Source organism: Recurvomyces mirabilis (genome assembly GCF_035927965.1).
Source record: "Recurvomyces mirabilis strain CCFEE 5264 chromosome Unknown scaffold_15, whole genome shotgun sequence".
Taxonomy (NCBI): domain Eukaryota; kingdom Fungi; phylum Ascomycota; class Dothideomycetes; order Mycosphaerellales; family Teratosphaeriaceae; genus Recurvomyces; species Recurvomyces mirabilis.
In genome coordinates this window covers 690,133-709,994 of record NW_027041949.1, presented here as the reverse complement: position 1 = coordinate 709,994, position 19,862 = coordinate 690,133, and the positions used below count along the sequence as shown (strand labels likewise).

At 52.7% G+C, this 19,862-nt stretch overlaps 7 protein-coding genes across 7 annotated transcripts; 4 read left to right on the top strand and 3 right to left on the bottom strand.

Moving 5' to 3' along the window:
- Positions 1–369: 369 nt before the first annotated feature.
- Positions 370–1,729, top strand: LTS14_006237 (uncharacterized protein; the record flags this gene model as incomplete). Its single annotated transcript, XM_064838935.1, has 2 exons — positions 370–1,420; positions 1,479–1,729. 2 exons carry the CDS (start codon positions 370–372, stop codon positions 1,727–1,729), a joined length of 1,302 nt encoding a protein of 433 aa, XP_064693760.1.
- A 746-nt stretch (positions 1,730–2,475) lies between these two features.
- On the top strand, positions 2,476–4,684 carry LTS14_006236 (uncharacterized protein; the record flags this gene model as incomplete). The annotated part of the gene is made up of 3 exons (XM_064838934.1): positions 2,476–3,546; positions 3,597–4,413; positions 4,464–4,684. The coding sequence occupies 3 exons, from the start codon at positions 2,476–2,478 to the stop codon at positions 4,682–4,684; spliced, it is 2,109 nt and encodes a 702-aa protein (XP_064693759.1).
- Positions 4,685–5,047: 363 nt separating this feature from the next.
- On the bottom strand, positions 5,048–5,713 carry LTS14_006235 (uncharacterized protein; the record flags this gene model as incomplete). Its single annotated transcript, XM_064838933.1, has 1 exon — positions 5,048–5,713. One exon carries the CDS (start codon positions 5,711–5,713, stop codon positions 5,048–5,050), a length of 666 nt encoding a protein of 221 aa, XP_064693758.1.
- Positions 5,714–6,528: 815 nt separating this feature from the next.
- LTS14_006234 (uncharacterized protein) lies at positions 6,529–8,456 on the top strand (the record flags this gene model as incomplete). The annotated part of the gene is made up of 2 exons (XM_064838932.1): positions 6,529–6,721; positions 6,772–8,456. 2 exons carry the CDS (start codon positions 6,529–6,531, stop codon positions 8,454–8,456), a joined length of 1,878 nt encoding a protein of 625 aa, XP_064693757.1.
- A 2,052-nt stretch (positions 8,457–10,508) lies between these two features.
- Positions 10,509–12,121, top strand: LTS14_006233 (uncharacterized protein; the record flags this gene model as incomplete). The annotated part of the gene is made up of 3 exons (XM_064838931.1): positions 10,509–10,826; positions 10,879–11,196; positions 11,225–12,121. The coding sequence occupies 3 exons, from the start codon at positions 10,509–10,511 to the stop codon at positions 12,119–12,121; spliced, it is 1,533 nt and encodes a 510-aa protein (XP_064693756.1).
- Positions 12,122–12,492: 371 nt separating this feature from the next.
- LTS14_006232 (uncharacterized protein) lies at positions 12,493–12,881 on the bottom strand (the record flags this gene model as incomplete). The annotated part of the gene is made up of 2 exons (XM_064838930.1): positions 12,493–12,713; positions 12,770–12,881. 2 exons carry the CDS (start codon positions 12,879–12,881, stop codon positions 12,493–12,495), a joined length of 333 nt encoding a protein of 110 aa, XP_064693755.1.
- A 1,391-nt stretch (positions 12,882–14,272) lies between these two features.
- On the bottom strand, positions 14,273–18,877 carry LTS14_006231 (uncharacterized protein; the record flags this gene model as incomplete). The annotated part of the gene is made up of 1 exon (XM_064838929.1): positions 14,273–18,877. The coding sequence occupies one exon, from the start codon at positions 18,875–18,877 to the stop codon at positions 14,273–14,275; it is 4,605 nt and encodes a 1,534-aa protein (XP_064693754.1).
- Between the last annotated feature and the right edge of the window lie 985 nt (positions 18,878–19,862).

The window sequence follows — 19,862 nt, the reverse complement described above, 5'->3', positions numbered from 1 at the left end:
CAAATGGTCGGCCTGGCCATGCAGCATTGTACGATATTCAAGCATGAGTGCTGACGTGGACTGCACTGACTCGAGGAGAATGCCTATCGAAGATCCGGCTACCGGAAGAGTCTTTGCACGGTAGGACAGTGGCGAGCACAATGATACAGAGGAGCACTGAATGGTGGACGCAGCACCCATGCCGCCTCGCCGGCCGATGTCGAGCAGGCAGTTCGTACAGCTCACGAAGTTTTCGCATCAGGAGTCTGGTCTCGTGTAGACCGACATCATCGCGCAGACGTACTAGAGAAGGCAGCCCAGCTGCTTACTGATCGATTGGACGACTTGATAGCCATCGAGGTCCAGCAAACTGGACGGACGATTCGAGAGATGACGGCACAAGTCCCTTCCCTCACCAGATGGTTCAAGTATTATGCGGCTCTGATACGCACCGAAGAACGAGCTGTACTGCCTACGTCTGGACAGTTACACAACTGGATCGACAGGAAGCCACTCGGTGTCGTGGTACAGATCACACCTTTCAACCACCCACTTCTGATAGCTGTGAAGAAGCTTGCACCCGCCCTTGCTGCCGGCAACAGTGTCATTGTCAAGCCTTCCGAGCTAACACCATTGACCACCCTCATGCTTGGTAGAATCCTGCAAGAGGCTGGCATACCCGATGGTGTGTTCTCTGTGCTTCCTGGCTATGGCACCACCACTGGCAAAGCTCTAGTATCACATCCGTTGGTCAGAAAGGTGGACGTGACGGGCGGCACACCCGCAGGAAGGGCAATAGGTGCTATTGCTGGCAGTAATCTTGCTGCCTTCACAGCTGAGCTTGGTGGCAAGGCGCCGGTAATCGTGACTCGGAACGCGAACATCGATGCCGCAGTCAACGGCGTCGCGTTTGGCTCTTTCATAGCGAGTGGACAGACTTGCATCGCCGCCACGAGGATTATCGTGGAGCAGAGCATGCTTCCAGAGTTCCTTGACAAGCTGGTGACCAAAGTAAAATCCATCGAAAGCAGGATCGGTTCGCCGACAAATCCTAAGTCGATGATGGGCCCTCTCGTGTCAAATGCGCAACTTGAGAAAGTCACAGAGTTGGTCGGTGCGGCTGCTCGAGATGGTCTATGTGTTCTCACTGGAGGCAAGCGGATGTTAGGTATGTCACCTCTGGATTCCACCGACCTCACACATGGCTACTTCTATCCTCCTACTGTGGTGGCCCACGGACCCAAGGCAATGGTGTTGGACTCGAGGCTGTGGAGGGAGGAGGCTTTCGGACCAGTAGTCGTTGTTGTTGGCTTCGACACTGAGCAAGAGGCCCTTGAGCTGGCTAATAACAGCGACTTTGGACTCGGAGCTGCTGTATGGACGCAAGACTTGTCCCAAGCTCATCGTCTATCTAGTGCCATCGAATCTGGCATCGTCTGGGGTCTGTGCAATGTTATGCTGCTCACCTGTCTACTATATCGGCTGACAGACCTCCATAGTAAACACTCATCACCGCAATGATCCGAGTAGTCCGTGGGGCGGGATCAAGAGCTCAGGTGTAGGGAGCGAGAATGGCATCGGTAACCTATTGTGTACCACTACTGACAGGTGCGAGACTCATGTTGTCACAGATGCCTACCATGCTTACACCACGATCAAGAGCACTATCATCAACTATGCTTCTGCTGAGCAGTCTTTAGCAACGGACGACTGGTTCGCCGAAGACCCGGAGTCAGTGCGCTATGGTTAAGACTGTGTGCTACCAAGCACAAAGTGGGAGCATTATGCGAGGGTCGCCATAAGAGACGGCCATTCAACTACTCTATACAAGCTGTCAACATCCAGCATCATGCACAGTATGGTAAGACAATGATGTGGACGCGATGCAATGCCCAGGAGGAGGAGCCATCACGTGCTACCGGTGGCCTGGACTCTCACGTTTAAATTGCAGATCTGTCCACATAATAAGGTTACATGTTCTTCGTTTCGACTCGCCAATATCAAGGTAGCGTGTACTGCTGAAGAATCAACTTCTAGCATGCGGCTCTGGCTCAATGTTTAGGCGTGCAAACAAAAGTAATGTTAAGGCGTGCTTTAATTCGGTGCTGCGAGTGGCCGTAAAAGTTTTCAGCCAGCCCAAAGCGGGATCGCTCTGCGCCATCGAGCTGAATCTGGTCACTCCCGTCGACTACATCCACCGAAGTTCGACCACCAGCGACCTAGCATTCATCGGTCTTCTGAATGGTTTTCGCGTCGAGTCAGCACCGAATATCAGTCTCGCCTTTCCTGATTGGCCGTCAATAAGAATGAATGGCGAAAACGGCCTCAACATGGAGGTTATGTCTTGGCCTAGCTCTTGTGACAGTCTACTACATCACAAGTGTGGCCGTACAGCCTGACACAACGTCCAACACGGTAGTATCATATATCTAAACCGTATTTGGATGTCCTGAGCTGGGGCGGTCGAGGTGAGCATCGTCGCCACATCCTGCCACGATGAAACAACTATTATTCGCCAAGCTGTTTCTTATTGTTACTGCAGCATTCCTCACTTCACCACAAACGACGTTTGAAGCTAGTGTGTCTTTGCCTTCATACCCACTGGCTGTCAAAAGTCCGTATCTTTCAACTTGGGTTCCTGGTAATCAGCTTGCGGGTGCGTCTTCAGCACAACCCGAGTTCTGGCAAGGACAGCCTCTGACCTGGCCTGTACTTGCAAGAGTGGGCAAGACGACATTCTCTCTTCTCGGCGTTCCTCACGGCATCAAGGGTAGTCTACCCGCCAAGACGACTGACATCAGCTATACATCCACCCACACACTGGTCAACTTGACCGCAGATCATATATGCTTTACTCTCGACTTCTTCTCACCAGTACAGCCTGGTGAGAGCGAGTATGCTCTGCAGTCCTTGCCGTACTCCTACCTCACTGTCACGGCGACCAATGAAGCAGGAGGGTCGACTCACATTCAGATCCTCAATGCCATTGATCAGACCTGGACAGCACAGGATGGCGCTGCCCAGCTCAACTATACGACATCAGGCAATGCGACATTCTTCTCGTTCCATAATCCGAACGAGAGAATCTTCACAGAACATAGAGAGATGGCATCCTACGGTACGATAGTATTTGGTACGACCGCCGGCAAAGGTGTAGGTTGGGCTTGTGCCAGTGCTGACGATATATACTCGGCCTTCATTCATCATGGCAAATTACCACGGTCGACTTCGTGTAGAGGCACAGAACTGGCGGCGTTGTCCCAAGATCTCGGCCGATTGAAGGCAAAAGATAGCCGCTCCGCAACGTTCGCAGTCGGCCACGACAGGGTTGACGCCATCAACCTACTCGGCAATACACAAACGGGAGTCTATCGATCACAATGGTCGACTGTTGAGTCGGCTATGGGATTTGTTTTGAGCAACTATGAGACAGCTCTGAACGCTTCGAATAAGTTTGATGCTGTAATTCGTGGAAAAGCCGAAGCTGTCTCCTCGCAATTCGGCAGCGAGTATGCAGATCTCATCGAAGCAAGCGTAAGACAGACATTCGCCTCATTCGAGTTGACTGTGAGTTTACATAAGACGGGTAGAGTTGCATACAGCGCTGATCACTCCAGGTACCTCTCAACAACCTCGCAGCCATGCCGCAGGCATTCCTAAAGGAGATCTCGAGCGATGGGAACATACAGACAATCGACCTGTTCTTCCAAAGCTGGCCAATATTCCATGCCCTTGGACCGAACTATATTCGGATGTTCTTCCAGCCAATACTGGCATATCTGCAAGCCGGTCGCTGGCCACATCCGTGGGTAATCCATGATCTGGGATACAGCTACCCAAATGCTACTGGCCACGAGAGTGGTAATGCGGAGCAAATGCCTCTCTTCGAAACATCAAGCATGTTCATCCTATTGCATGCGTACGAGAAGCTCACCAACGACACTGCGTGGTTGCGACAGTATGATGACCTGCTCGAAGGCTATGCTTCGTGGCTGAGCACAAACTCGCTGTACCCAGCTTCACAATTGATAAGCGTAGATGCTATCGTCAAGACACCCAACCAGACAGCTCTCGCTGTCCAGTCAGCCATCGGGTTGAAGGCGGCGGGTATCTTGCTCAACAATGCTACTTATACCCACGTGGCCACGTCAATTGCAGAGACGATCTACGAAGGCGGCCTTGGTCTGAACGGCGAAACTCGGTCATCGAGCACGCACTTCACCTATAATTATGGCAACAGCACGACTTGGAATGTACTCTTCGCGGCATACTCGGACGTGGCGCTGAATCTTGGTACCTTCCCAGCTTCGGCGTGGGATATGCAGTCGAAGTGGTATATGGCACAGATGCAGGACTATGGTCTGGCTTTCGCTGGTCCAGCTTCCAATCTTGACTATGATGGTGCTCCGCTGACCTGGGGTCTGCTTGACTGGAGTAAGCTGTCTTCGCTCGATGAACTGAAATACAAGCTAACCAGAGTGTAGATTTTGTTGCTGCCGCTGCTTCATCAATCGAAGTGCAGAGTGCTATTGTCAACAGCAGCCATGCGTTCTTGACGAGCGGCAGACATACGGAGCCTTTTGGTACCAAGTATCAGATCATAGGGCCAGATGCTGGTAAGTGGATCGGCAACAAGGCAAGAAGTACGGTTGGATCAATCTTTGCACTGCTAGCGCTGGATCAAGGTGTGCTGGATTTGACCTGAGCATCGCTTAAAATTTTGTAGTTACTGTTGTAAAATAATATGTACAAATCGTGCTGGATGGATATCATGTATCGTCGGCGTGCCGTCACATGTCTTCATGGCCAATCCATGAGGTAAGATGTACCTATTGCTCTTGTCAGCTTGCAATTGACTGGACCGGACGAAAGCAACGATGAAAAAGAAGGACTGTTGTTTCAGACTATATTGAGAAGATTTGGGAAAGCTGGCTTCTAAGCATGCGCAACCAGAAACGGTTGTACGTAAATAATATGGCCCCAGCTCCTGTCATCATTTTGAGAAATACAAAACTTCCTTGTCGCTTACCTGGCTTTGGTAAACCATCGCACGTAGATCCTTACAGCTTCATAAAATCATGGCGCCCATTCGGAAGTGCAGGTCTTCTCTCAATCCCTCTATCTCTTGCGAGCGACCAGGAGGCAAAAATCCTTTCTTGAGCACGCTGCCTTTGCCAACGGGAGTGTTGAAGCCTAGATGCGGCCACATGACGCCAGTCTCCTCGATTGAGTGGTTCGCTATGAGTCGTCTGGCTCCGAGTGGTTTGATCACCTTCAGGACGTTGTCGATAAGGGTACGACTGATGCCGTGACCTCGATAGTCAGGATGAACGCAAAAACAGCAGATCTCCCAGTCCTGAACAAGGTCCCCACCAGCCTGCGGACTGCGTGTATGAAGATCCGGGTCAGACGTTGCTGGCTTGTCGTTGGGTGGCGGTTCCAAGCCAGTCACATCGTTGATCCAATCCTCGCCACGGAATGGTTCGACACCAGCACATGCAATAGGTGTTCCTTGGTCGAGCATGACCACAAGCTTACCTCGCGGTGACAGTTCTTCAGATAAGCCTTTGGCGCCTGCACTGGGTTCTGCGTCCAGACGTGTCCAGGACGGTGGGAAGGCCATGATGTCTTTGCGTTGATAGGACAGGATGATAGTGCTGTGCAACAAGGGCCACCATGGCTGTGAGCCGAGCTTGTGGGAGGGAACGACGATAACGACTTGAGCATCTGCCATGGTCCCGCTTTCTCTTTCGTTGTTGGAAAGATCTTGGTTGCGTCGACCAACAACGCATATCAGTCTTTCGGCTTCATTAATGATGACTCACGCTAGCTTTGATGCACGTTGCAATGGGTTGCAGACAAACGAACCCCTTCGCCACGCAAATGTCGTTGATGAACCAGCTTATCCTATCTTCTGGTGGATCCCCTTCACGTGGCAGTAAGGTCATGGTCTGGTTGGACTCAAACCCCACGTGTGCATCTTAGTCCGGCCCATGCGGCCACGGCAAACTGTCTGTGCTTGAGCAAGCAATCGCAAGGCTGCACTACTACTGCAGCTGCAAGCGCCACCTGGGGGCTGACTTCGGATACGCGGCCGCGAGACAGGCGGAGTGCGTCGTGTACCAGGCACATAAAAAGTCAGCGGTCCGCCGGTGTGCTATCGAGCTGAGAGTGCGCGTTTCATCGTAGTCGCGCGGTGTTATTGTCGTCAAGTCGTGCATTTCCGCAGTGCGATATCTTCTTCTCCACTCACGAACACCGATTTGGCTCGTGCTCAAACGCCGTCGCGTAATCAGCTGACGTCACGGGCGACAAGAAGTAGCTACGCATTCGTCGTTCGTTCCAACGGTACAGGGCGGCAGCTAATAGCCGTAAGAGGCCGGTTGGATTCGAGTCAATAAAAAGCGCGTGGCCTGCTGTCAGGTACCAGAGTGCCTGATCGATACTCTCCGAGACATGCTCAGCCGATTGTGTTTGCGTTGATAATCGCTGCTTCAGCGGAGGTGTCGGAGGATTGTTGTTGACAGCTGATGGAACAAGGTTGCCAAGATGTCACAGTCTGGCTGGTGGGATCGTGTGAGAACGGGTGGGAAGAAAGGATTCGATGCGACGTGGAAGCAGTTGGACAAGGTGGGAGCGCCAGTCAACAAGCTCACCAACAAGCTAGGTAGTGAAGCGTTCTGGCCGACAACGCTGGACAAGGAGAGCGACAAGGCTGCGCGGATTCTGAAGTCATTCTGCAGTATGTTGTACTCGAGCGACACTCATGATCATGGCTGACACTTGTTCCAGAGGATGGCTTCTACGCGGAAGAAGAGAGAAAGCCGCAGGACGGACCGACGATGAAGCAGAAGGTCGTAAAGAAGATACCTGCGAATGTGATCAAGAATGCGAAGGGTCTCGCAATCTTCACAACCATGCGGACAGGTCTGTGGATGTCTGGCGCAGGTGGATCAGGTGTACTCATTGGTCGGCTACCGGACGGCTCTTGGTCACCACCGTCTGGTATTCTGTTACATACGGCTGGACTAGGGTTCCTGGTTGGTGTGGACATCTACGACTGTGTGGTCGTGATAAACACGGACGCTGCACTGCAGGCGTTCACAAAGATACGGTGTACACTCGGCAGCGAGATCAGTGTAGCTGCTGGACCTGTTGGTGCAGGCGGTGTTGTGGACACAGAAATCCACAAGCGGCAAGCACCCATCCTGACATACATGAAGAGTCGTGGTTTCTACGCTGGGGTGCAAATCGACGGGACAGTGATCATTGAACGTGGCGACGAGAATGAGCGATTCTATGGGTACAAATATCCCGTTGGTGATATCCTGGCAGGCAAAGTTAGACATCCACCCTATGAGCTCCGACATCTTTTCGAGACGCTCAAAGCAGCACAAGGAGACAAAACATTCGATGCGAGTGCCATACCCGACGGCCCACCTCCTGGTGACTACACAGTGGAGGACGACGGACACATGTTCGGCGTACCTGACAAAGAAGATCCGGACCCATACGGTGTGCTCGCACTCGAGAAAGAAGGCCTTGGTCTGAAGGAAGCTGGTACCCAGAAGCGAGCAAGCTGGGAGCAATTCACCTTCAACCCTGCACCAACCAGTCCGATACATCAGCTCTACCGCAGCAGCAGTCAGGATATGTCCTCAAAAGGTAGCCGACATAACAGCTGGCGCGCCAGCGCTTTCTCCAATACTGAGCCGAAGACACCAAGTAGCCTACGCAACAGTATCGATCGGCAGCTGACAGGAAGATCTCGCGGGTATACCGATACATCTACACAAACGGAAGTTGAGCCTGAGACGCCGGCAAGTCCGTACAGGAGGAGCTTTGCCAGTAGGAGGACGAGCGATGACAGCGTCGCTACCAGTCATGTCATGCCAAACGTGCCGGAAAATGATGTCCTAGATACTTCACCCACGCGGAAGGACGCGACGAATTCTCCAAGACATGTCAATGGCTACAATACCCCTCCGCATACGCCACCAGTCGACAATGAGGTATCCAACGGACACGATGAGCTGGACGATCATGATGTAGATGACCGCGACGATGATGTGCATATCGAGGAGCCAGTCGTACACTCCGTACAGAGTGTGCAGACCGTGCAGCCTGCATCACCCATCAAACTCATGTCCGCGAAGCTGGTCTCGGTACCGAAGCGCGGGCCACCGCCTATTCTGCCTCCGCGTAATGCACGTCGGGGTGGTCCTGTGGTGGTTGATGCTTCGCCGAAGGTTGACCAGGCTGGCCGTTCCATTCAGTCTGGCACAGAAAACGATAAGGCGGAAGCGATGTCGAAGGATGATGAGATACCCGATGTTCTTGAGGTCAAGGATCGCATGGACGATGTCAAGCTTGATGATGACAAGGAAAATGACATTGCCAATCCGTGGGCACAGGCGGACGAGGTACGGAAGCGCGCAAGTCAGGATCACTCACCAATGCCGGGTGGATTTGAGTAGGGATGCGAGGATACTGCAGACATGGAAAGGTATAGTTACGACACTGTTATGACTTGGACGAGAACAAGGGCACTGGAGAAGATTGGCCGACGAAGGCATCAGCCGTAACTTGAGAGTATATTAGCTGTACAGTAGCATAACACATTAAGCCAAGACTTGGCTGTCTGTCCCAGTGCTTTAGTAAACAGTGCTCGAGCTGGCTGCATGGAAGTTCGTGGAATTCCACGTTTGCTGACTTCGAGTGACATTCAGCTGCAGCCCGATCTAGAACGTTTCCATGCTTCTGAAGCTGCTAGTATCGGTTTTGTAATTGCCACTGAATGGTATTCAAAAACAAACTCTTGATGGTACCACCCACTGGAGTGACATTTGCACCGGCGGGAAGTCCGATCATATATCGATGCTATATACCGGGTTGGCCATATCAATGATCGACCCATTCTCGTTCCATTTCCACTGGTGTCCCCTGGCGATATGTATTGCGACGCAGCTTGACCTGACCTCGTCTTGACGGCAATCTACTATATCTGTCTCCGCCCTGCCGGAAGTCACGCACAGTCCAGTCGTTCATCATTTCGGAACCGCCCAGGACAAGGGGAGTAGGTGACTTCACCTTCCCTAGTATTTCGTCTTGTTCCATCATCTTGTCAAACATCTTGCTCTAGAAACTTCATTACTCATCTACATGCGCGAGCACTGGCTTGGTTCTAGAACAGTTGCAGCAAGCATGACCTGGGAAGAAAGTGCTACACAGCAGTGGGATCATGCTCACCAACCACAACGGCACCATTCATCTACTCCTTTCTCAACAGCAGTGCCACTCGCTGGGGAAGCAATCCCGTACTCGTTACTCTTCGCTGCAACTACACAGCGCCTGCCCGAGTCCGAACGAGTGATCGGGAATGTGTCTTGGCACTAACATGATGTGGATCAGCCCAGGCGAGTACTGACAGTGAGGCTTCGAATGGATCTTAGTCTGCGTACATGCTCGCATCGCAATTATCAGGTGTGACCTTTGCACAGACCACTGTAGGCAAGTCGAGACCGAGTTTACGTTCGCCCAAGGAGGCAGGTAGCGTCCATTACCGCCAAGCAGTAGATCATAGACCAACGCCGACCTGCATCCAATTGGTGACAGCTTCAGTTCTTCTCTAGGACAATGCCCTTTCCAATGGTCTATCTAGTGGATCTCAATCATGCTGCTTCGTCCCATAGCTCTGCCTGCGCGTCTTAAGGGTACATATCTCCTGGGAGCCCATGAGAAGGCCCGAAGATACAGTCATGGTGGCTTTTCCATTGTGATACGAGAGTATCATTGTACATGTATAGCAATGTAGTGGTCATGGTCGGCATGGGGCTCTACCGGATCTTTATATAATACTGTCGTTGCATCATTATTACACCTCGGCCTACGACTGGAAACTGATATATCGACGGCAGAGGTGGAAATGGAGTCATCAAGTATTGCATCTACCTCTACGCCTCCAGAAGCATGACTCTTATCTGGATCACCGACAACCTTATAAGGATGCTTGGAGGAAGTTCGTATAGTCTGATACTACTACGCACCATACCAGCCTTACAACGCCTCTTGTGGCGTACGTAACATTCACAAATTCTCGATCTCGACCTGCGTAGACTGGATCGGAAATTCACCTGTGGATCGGTTGGCTCGAGCGACATGACTCCGTGCGGCATGGCAAAGATTCCAGCATGTTCTGTGGAGTCGTCGGCGACGTTACAGGCGATGGATACGTTCAGCCACGAACATTGTCGCTGAGCATAAGACGCTCCGCACGCCCAATGGCAGTCAAAGCTCAAGATCTCGTTGAATGACGAGACCTCAGTCATACAGGCATTTGACTCGACTTACCTTGTTCACTAGCATTCACCTCAGGTTCGTCAGTCACATGCGCAAGCACATGACCCAGATTGGGTATTATCACCCATTGACACCGCCGTCGTCATCGTCACTGCGGTCTTGCCTCTTGTCTTTCTTACACGAGCCCCTTTCTAGATACAGAAACACACACAAGAACGGAGACGTTCATCATGATGCCAACGGGTAGATTGCCGAGCTTGCTGAAGCAACAGATTCCGAGCAGTAGCAAGGCCGTCGCCTTGTGTCATGTCGCCCGTCTCTCCAAGGCTAGAGTTTCAGGGCTGGTGGTCGTGCAACTTCGGCGAGCATCTACATCAAATACAACCGAGCACAAACATACCGGACCCGACGGTGATACGGCCAATGTGGGACATATATTGACGATCGGCCAGAATTCATTACCTGGGCAGTCAAGGACCCCATACTGGCGCACTGTCAAGATTTGGCAAGACATCACGGAGGAGCAGTTCATGAATCACAGATGGCAGGTAGGTAAAGGTCGAAGCCCGAGCTACAGTGGTTATGACACTGACTAAGTAGACTGCCAATATCGTCGAGCACAGGGCAAAGCTCATTAAATTTCTTCATTCGACACTTCCGGCCAAGATTCCACCAGCTATTAGCGACGACAAAGTGCAGCCGACCTGGACCCGCGAGGAATTCGTCAACGATGTCGAAGAAGGAATGAAGGTCGCTCCCATGAACGTGCGGCTGACGCCTCACATCCTCAGCGTAGTCGACTGGGCCGATGCACTCAACGACCCCATTCGACGCCAATTCATACCCCTGAAGTCGACCATAGTACCAGATCATCCGAAGCTTACGCTGGACTCGCTGCACGAAGAGGAGGACATGCCTGTAAAGAATCTTGTACACAGGTACCCAGATAAAGTACTCTTCCTCGGCAAGTGAAACGTCGACTCTAGGACGCGGGATGAAGACTGACTGTGGGCCAGCCACTTCTGTCTGTCCAGTTTACTGTCGCTACTGTACTCGTTCCTATGCCGTTGGAGGGCACACGTCGACCATCAAGAAGAACTCGATCAAACCCGGTCGTAGTCGCTGGGAGGAGATGTTCAAGTACATCGAGCAGACGCCGGTCATCCAGGATGTTGTACTTTCGGGCGGTGACTCCTACTATCTCCAACCAGAACAGCTTCGTGAGATTGGCGAGCGCCTTCTCTCCATCCCGAATGTCAAGCGCCTCCGTGTCGCTACGAAGGGCCTTGCGGTGTCACCAGTGCGCATTCTCGATCGCTCAGATGGCTGGACCAACACCTTCCTGAGCCTCAGCAATCAAGGCCGCAAGCTGGGCAAGCAGGTCGCGATCCACACCCATTTCAATCACCCGAACGAGATCACGTGGATCACCGAGCTCGCCGCTCAGTATCTGTTCGAGCAAGGCGTGATCGTTCGCAACCAGACAGTGCTTCTTCGTGGCGTCAATGACAACGCTGCGACCATGTCTGCTTTGATCCGTAAGCTCGCGGAGCTCAACATCACGCCATACTACGTCTACCAGTCCGATATGGTCAAAGGCATCGAGGACCTACGCACGCCACTCTACACGATCAACGAGCTGGAGAAACAGATTCGGGGCACGATCGCAGGCTTTATGATGCCGAGCTTCATAGTCGATGTGCCCGGTGGTGGTGGTAAAAGGTTGGCCAACAGCTTCGAGTCGTACGATAGGGAGAGTGGTCTAAGCACGTGGAAGGCCCCAGGTGTTTCGGGCGACGAGATCTACGAGTACTACGATCCAATCACTACAACAATAGCATAGAACGCGTCACGAGTCTATCACCGGCATACAGAACGAAGGCCGACTACAAGAAAGCCACGATATTGAATAGCATGTCACAGCACGATGAATGGCGTAGAGCCTCTTAAAAGTGTATTTTCTATGCTAATGTTGGAGCTTCCAATGTTTTCGGCAACTTCATCACTTCGACCGCGATCTGGACTCGCCGCCGAAGAGGAATATGTGATCAGGGTGTTTGCAGTTGCGTCAAAGACCAGCTGGTCACCATGCAAGGTGTCCTGCGCTCTTACATGCGCTGAAGCATAGGATTGTAAGCCTGTTGCAACAATTAGTACCATGCCACATTCCTCACGGTCTCGGCCCGGCTTCCGCTTTCATCCATCTCGTTCCCATCACAACTTCTTGCTCAGAATGATCATCTTCTTGTGATTGCCACTCAGCACACTACTGAGAACTACAGTAACCGGCAGCTTGACACCAGCGAGGTTGACGTCGCGGTTGGGATACGATCCTATACCCTCGGACTGCTCGTTTGTGAGGAGGTCACGCTGATGAACATCGACGGTCATGACACCGCGAGCGATGGATTTGCTGCTCATCTGGATCTCGGGATCTGGGATTACGTTAGTGGGCTGTGAGTATCTATGTGTGAGGCTTTGAAAGACTTACGCTTCTCCAAGATGCCATCCAACTCTCTCTGATCGACCACTGCGAGTCCGCCTTTCACCAGTGGCGAGCCCTCATGGCGATAGTGGTACACAAGAACCTTGCTCCCAGTCATCACGAGTGTTGCTGATTGATGGTCTATTGTGTCCTCGACTCGATCTGAGTTGTACTATGGTTCCTTCTCTTTGTCCTTTGCTATGCTCCTGCTAGAATGCCGTCGCCGGATCGAGTGCAGGAAGAACGGGTCAATATACATGGTCCGAGACAAAGGATACTCTGCTGTACTGTGTGTCTGGAGAACGTCATTCAAGTAGTGACAGTGTTCGGAAATGAGAGTCTGATCCATGTTACGCATATCCACTCAATCAGCAAATTCGCAACAGCAGCCGTATCTGGTACGATATTAGCCGGCTATCTTGGCTGCTAGAATGAGATCTCATGTCATTATACTCTACAGTATATGGAAGTGATATCCCGGTGTAGTGATTGACTTGAGTGGGCTGGAGCGTCTCGACCGTTCCTATGGTGACATGAAACGTGTTCTGTCCCAGAAGATTTCGTCCTCGACACACATGCTACTTTGCTTTGGTTTGGCATTTACCACTACAGCTGGACGAGTTGCGAGTCAGGCATCGCCACTGTTCTGTGCTTTAGATCACTACTTGAGCATCCGCTTCTCCGTCAACATCAGCACGGATGATGTGCACACCACCTTATCTTCAAGCGCCCAGCGATGGTTTCGGTCCCCATACTAAATGATGTCACACGTACTCTTGCTGCTCTCCGTACCTCACATTTGCCCAGTGAGCCTGGTATCAAGGCCTCGAGTAGTCTTCGTGGGAGAACATCGTGTTCTGCGGGAGAGGTCTTACGCTGTAGCACTCCCAGCTCGCGACGTAGTATGGCCTCGCCACCACAAAAATATGTTTGCAGCAACGCAGCAGGCTTTTCGACGGTGCAACTGGAGAGCGTGATCGCGGCCGGCTACAGCACCATCATGTCCGAAGCCCAGATCTCGGTGCGGAGTTCTGCCAGGAGAGCCAGGCCGGGAGCAAGGAGCCTAAACAGAGTCACGTTTGGCGGTCCTCCGCTTTCTCAGTAGGTGAACGAGTCACATCCAGCATCCACAGCGAAATCTTGCTCGTCTGTTTCCCATCCCCACATTTCATGACTACGAACGTCCAGAAAAGGGCCTGCATGAGACTGTGCATTACAATACTATTCTTCTACCATCTGCTGTCCATACATTCTGCTGTCCATACATTACCAACCCATAAAGATCTACATATCCCATCCCATAGTCACATCACACCTCGCCCGCCACATCATCAGAACTCCCCCCGAGCACTACCCAGCATCTCCAGCAGCACCAAAAGCACCAACCAACAATCGCCAAAAAGAGCCCAGCAAGCCCAACGCCCACATCTTGCGTTCCACGAGTCTTCCATAACCACCTAAATACCACTCCCAAACCCATCAAAACCGTGCCATACCATCCCGCGCTCTCTACTCACGAATAGTATCCCACCTCCTACTCAACCCCCCGGCCCCCGCACCAACCCCCCTCTTAGGCCCCAAAGCACTCGTACCCCCATTAAACCCACCATTCATACGTCCAGCCATCAAACTCTGCCGCACAATCGCCTCAGCAGCCGCAGCAGCCGCCAACCTCTCCTTCTGCCGGGACCGATCCCGCAAATACCTCTCAGCCTCAGGCCTCATCCGCAAAATCCTCAAAATCATATCATCATTATGATCAGCCTGCGCCTCGGCCCTCTTCGCCGCTTTCGCCTGCCGCATCGTGCCCAGATTCCTGCTCAGCATGATACTCTTCGTTCTCCTCGTGCCGTGGACCGCACCCGCCAGCAGCTGATTCGAGGAGCCCGCGGCGAAAGAAGCCGGGGCGGACAACCGATTCAGTTTCGCGACCGTCTCCTGCTGCCTCACGGCCGTCTCCTGGGCAATCTTATCACTAACCCGGATAAGCGAATCCGTCGGGTCGAAGTAGAAGAAATTCATCGTCTGCAAATCATGATACTTGGGACTCTTGAGCACATCCAACGGAACCCCATTGGCCACTTTATCCTCCTCATCATAGGCATGGAAGAAATCGAATAATGTCTGCAGCCATCGATACACGATATCGACTTCCTGCCTTCCCAGGGGTTTCTGGCTGGAGATCTTATCGGAAAGCGGGGGGACGAGGAGGGATTCCAGAACGACGAGGACTTCTTTCCAGAGGCGGGTCATGATCATGATCATAGCCGAGTCGGTGAGCGTCTGCTTCATGATGGCGAAGTTGTCGTCAAAGTATTGCAGCAGCGGTTTGAGCGCATTGTTGACATCGGCCGGCGTGGCTCCAGAAGCTCCACCACCACCAGGCGTAGTCCCCTCCACACTACCTCCTCCCGCTGCACCACTCATCGGCCGCCCAGCAACCTGCGCCGAGAACTTACTAAAATACCCCCTCGCCTGACTCATACTCACGCCGCCAATCATATTATTCTGCCCCAACAACGCCCTCAGCGTCCTCCTACTCAAACACTGCAAAATATACGCGGACAACTTATCCGTAACCTTCCTCCCCATATCCCTCTCACACCTCTTCAGCGTCCGAAAAGCCTTGCCGAAATAAAACTGAATATCGTCCCTCTCCCCCTCCATCGACACCCTGACCAACACCCTCCCCTGCGTATCAAGATCCAACCAATACTCTCTAGGCAAAAAATCGTTAAAATGGCTCGGATCCAACTTCAACGACGTCCGACCAAGACAATCGTGATCGCCGACTAAATCCCAATCCCACACCGTAGCGACCACATTCAACGGCCCCGTCGTCAAAATGTCCACCGTCTCATCCCACCTGGGATTAAGACTGGAATAAACCGTCTTAGTCTTCGCCAGCCTCTTCTGATACTCATCCCCGAGCACGACATAAGGATCACTCAACCCATTCGCATCCCCCGCCTTCAAATCCTCCGCCTCAATAATCTTAATCGTGAACATGAATTTCCCCTGTCCTCCTCCTCCCGCACCACCACCCATTCTCCCACGCATATGCGCCGGCGGCGGCGGATCAAGCCTATTGATAACCTCCGCACAAGCATCAACATTCACCTCCTTCTCCACCTTATCCAACTGCAGCGTCGCAAACTCGACATCATTAATCTTCACAAAACTCTCCTGATAGAACTGAAACGGCTCGATTTTTTCCCCCGCCCGGCCACCACTCATCCACGCATCCCTCGCGGCCGAAATCCAGCGATCCCGTTGGGTCTGCTGGGCCCGCATTTCCTGCTCCGGAGTCTGACGATCCATTTCCTTTGCGAATTTCAGTTCGAGTAACTCGCAGTACCGGGCTACGCCGCGACCGATACTCTTGCTAACGGCGGTCATGAACTTCGCATACATGAGATCATCGTCCCATTCCAACCGTTGAACTTGCTCCAGACTCTGGGAGAAAATCTGATAAACATCAATAACACTCTGACTATGTCGTTCATCCTCCGAAGGCGGCAACCCAGCCTCTTTATCCTTGGGGTCCTGGCGGGAAGAGAAATCGTCATGAGCGACCGCGGCTTCGATCCAAGAGAGGAGTTTGGCGTCCGTCATGGCGATCCAGCGCCAGACGAATTCCTGCAGGAGCCCTTCGATGTGGAAACCGAATTCCCGGCCTGGGAGCACAGAAGCCCATACCCGTCGGATCTGAACAAGCTCCTTGTACAGCTCAAACCCATCCTGTATCGGCACTTCACCTGCCCCTTTACCGGCACCGCTCTCACCCTTCCCATCACCCTCCCCACCCTTCACCTTACCCTCCTTAGCAAGCGCCATAATCCGCGTAACCAGCTCCCTCCCATCATCAGCAAAACAAGGCAAACACTCCTCCACCAAAATCCCTAGCGGCGCCACCCCCAGCACCTCGGGATTCTTCCTATACCTCTTCCCGACCTTCTCCACCAGTCCCGTAACCGCCTTCCCAAGCTGAATAACATGAAAGAACTCCCACTCGCTCGCCGTATCAGAGATATTCTTGGAAAGAATCTCATGATACTTGTCCCTCGCTTTCTGCCTAAGCGCCTCGGACATCATGGCTGCAAAAGCCGCCATGTCTTCGGGAGAGGAATGGTGGATCGGGTCGGAGAGGATATGGGTTTCGAGGACGTACATCGCCACGCCGATACTGGGTGGTTTGGCCTCGTAGCAGTGCTGGAAGAGCTCGTAGAGTTCTCGGAGGATACCGTCGTGGAGGCGGGAGAGGGTCGTTTGGTAGAGGGCGTAGTCCGCCACCGTCCATTTGGTCCGCTCCTGCAGCGGCGTCATGGCGGGGACTTGTGTTTGGGTTTTCGAGCCCCGTTTCTCCACCACCTGCTGCGCAAGTGCCGTCGGATCCTTGGCGGCTGAGAAAGCCGCGTCTACTGTTTCTAGGCCGATCTCCTGCTGTTCGTACTTCTCCCTTACAATATCCAGGAACAGTACCACGCGAGTGAAGACTGGGATCCGCCACCTCATGCCGACTTCACTCAGCAGCTCCACGCTCTGTCGCGACAGCAATCGCGGGGTACCATCCTCATTCGGTCCCACATCCTCATCCGCCAGATCATGTGATAAGGCAATCTTCAACACAGCGCGATAATACGCTTTTGCGTCAGGTGGGATAAAGGTGAAATCCGCATGTCCAGCATCCAGACTACCAGTACCAGAGTCCCGTGGGCTCTCACCATCGCCAAGGTTGAGCTGGGACATATCGACCGGTTGATCGACAACATAAACCCCCCCCGCCTCAGCTCCAGCACTCATCTGCCGACTAACCTCCCCATACCCCTCTCCTACACCAGCACCACCACCCTGTTGTGCCGTCGCCTTGAACTGCGGCAACAACCCCGCCGACGTCCCCGCTTTCGCCAATTCGGGCTGACTCTGCACAATGCCCAACATCATCTGCGACAAATCCGCAAACTCCCCCTTCCTCCACGCATCAAAAGCCTCATCCAAATCAAAATCATCCTTCCCCAACGTCGCCCGGGTATTAAGCATCATATGATTCTGATAGTCCTTCAGATCCCTCAACGCGGCCTGCTCCGTCCACACCTCCCTATGCGCCAAGATATCATTCTGAGCCTGGACGGTCGGAATAGCGAAGATGGAGCACACCCGGATCACAAGCGGCATATCCCTCACCTCAAACGATCTGGGAATCTCCACCTCAATACTCTGCCCACCCTGCCCACCGGCTCGTTGAGTAGCCTCGGCCAGATCCTGATCATGCTGCAACAACTTCGACTCCAGCGTCTTCAAGCGTGAACTCAACTCCGGTCGATCCCGGGTCCAATCATTCTGACTGAGGGTCGAACTAATCAGTCGGACAAACAACGCAACATGCCGATCCACCATCCACTTCCACGCATCATCCTCGGCACTCTTCCCCTTTTGCAGTTCGGACGTTGCACGTGAATAAAAGATAAGAAGTAGATCCTCCACCCTCCGATCCTTATCCATCTGTTTCCGGAACTGCGGCTCCTTGAAGGCATTCAAGAAATTGGCAAAAGTCCTCTTCACCACGGGATCCTGAAACTCCGCTCCCTTCTCCTTGCCGATAAGCACATTGGTGATGCGCTTATCCAGTTCACCCATGAAACCGTGCGGGAAGCGGGTACTCTTACTATCCCTAATCAATTTGAAGTCGGCCATCAAATCATTAATACTCGTGTTCGTTCTTTCCAGTCGCTTGGATGTGTTGGCGACATGTTGCACACGTTTCTGCCGGGGTTGGAGTAAGTAGGAGAGGTAGGCTGTTCGGAGGGTGTAGAGGTACGCTTCGTGGTCTGTGATGGGTGCTTTGTGGCGGGTGCTGGCGTAGGACATGTTGCGTCGCATGTCGCCTCTTCTGCCACTCGTTCCTGCCGTATGCGTGTTCGTCCCATACGAGTTCGTGCGCCTACTGTTGAGTGAACTCCGCTCAGATTGCATTTTGCGCGGGCTGTTGTCGGTGCTCACGACGCTGTGGGCGGTGCTGTGACTGCCGCTCATGGTTTGCGGAGTGTGGTAGCTGCTGTGACTTGGAGGCGTGACATAACCCAACAGATCGTCAGGCAAGTCGGAGCTGGACATGTTGTTGTCTGCCGTGTTTCGTAGCTATAAGACACTGGCAGATAGCTCTAACGCCCGGCACGCATCTTCCTGTCAGGCGCCCCAGAAAGCTCGATCTTGCTTGCGTTTCAGGCTTGGGACTTGGAAGGATCGATGAGGGGCGGTTTGGCAAGTGCGATTCGACGAACGTCTCTGCTAATAATGAACTGTAATATTACTAGAGTCGTTCTTTCCTCGCTACCAAAGATGTTGATGTTATTGTTCTCCCGACACTACTATCAAGTCTATCATACAAGAAGTCTACCCAAATGATCATCTCGTCGTCCGAGCCTTGGCGCAACGGGTTGACCCAAAGATAGAACGAGATACATAGGCTTTTTGGCGTCATCCGGCAAGGGTTCAACGATGCCGTGACAGGGATTGCCATGATTTTGATTCTGATGGTGGAGCCCCACACACGTGCATCTCCAACTACTACTGTAGTTAGCCCTTCTTTCCTACACCACATCATACGCTTCTTGACCATCGAAGCAGCTGCTAGTGCATGATCGAGAGGCACGTGGCAAAGCAGAGCCCAGCCCACGACCGAAGCTTGCACAATCTGATCATGCGACTGCACAAGCAACACTTGCTAGGCATAAGACGACACACACACCTGCCGCCGTGAAAAGAACAATCAGAATCACAATCCCGACACACGTGAATAGCAACCACGATAAGGGGCCACGTGCACATAGCAATCACACGGAATCAACGGGATACGCCACCATATAAGAGTAGGCCAGTCTTTCCAAGCAACACCCGGCAAGGAACAACAACATCCACACCAACTGCCAAGGACACCCCAAAGGGACACCACGAAAGAACACCACCACCACCATATCAGCAGATTGAGCAAGCTCTCACGACCACCCACAGTCATCCCCCAACAACTCATACACAACCCCGCAAAAATGTCCTCCCCAACAAGCACCAGTGGCGGCACGAACGGCCCCCGCCTAACCAC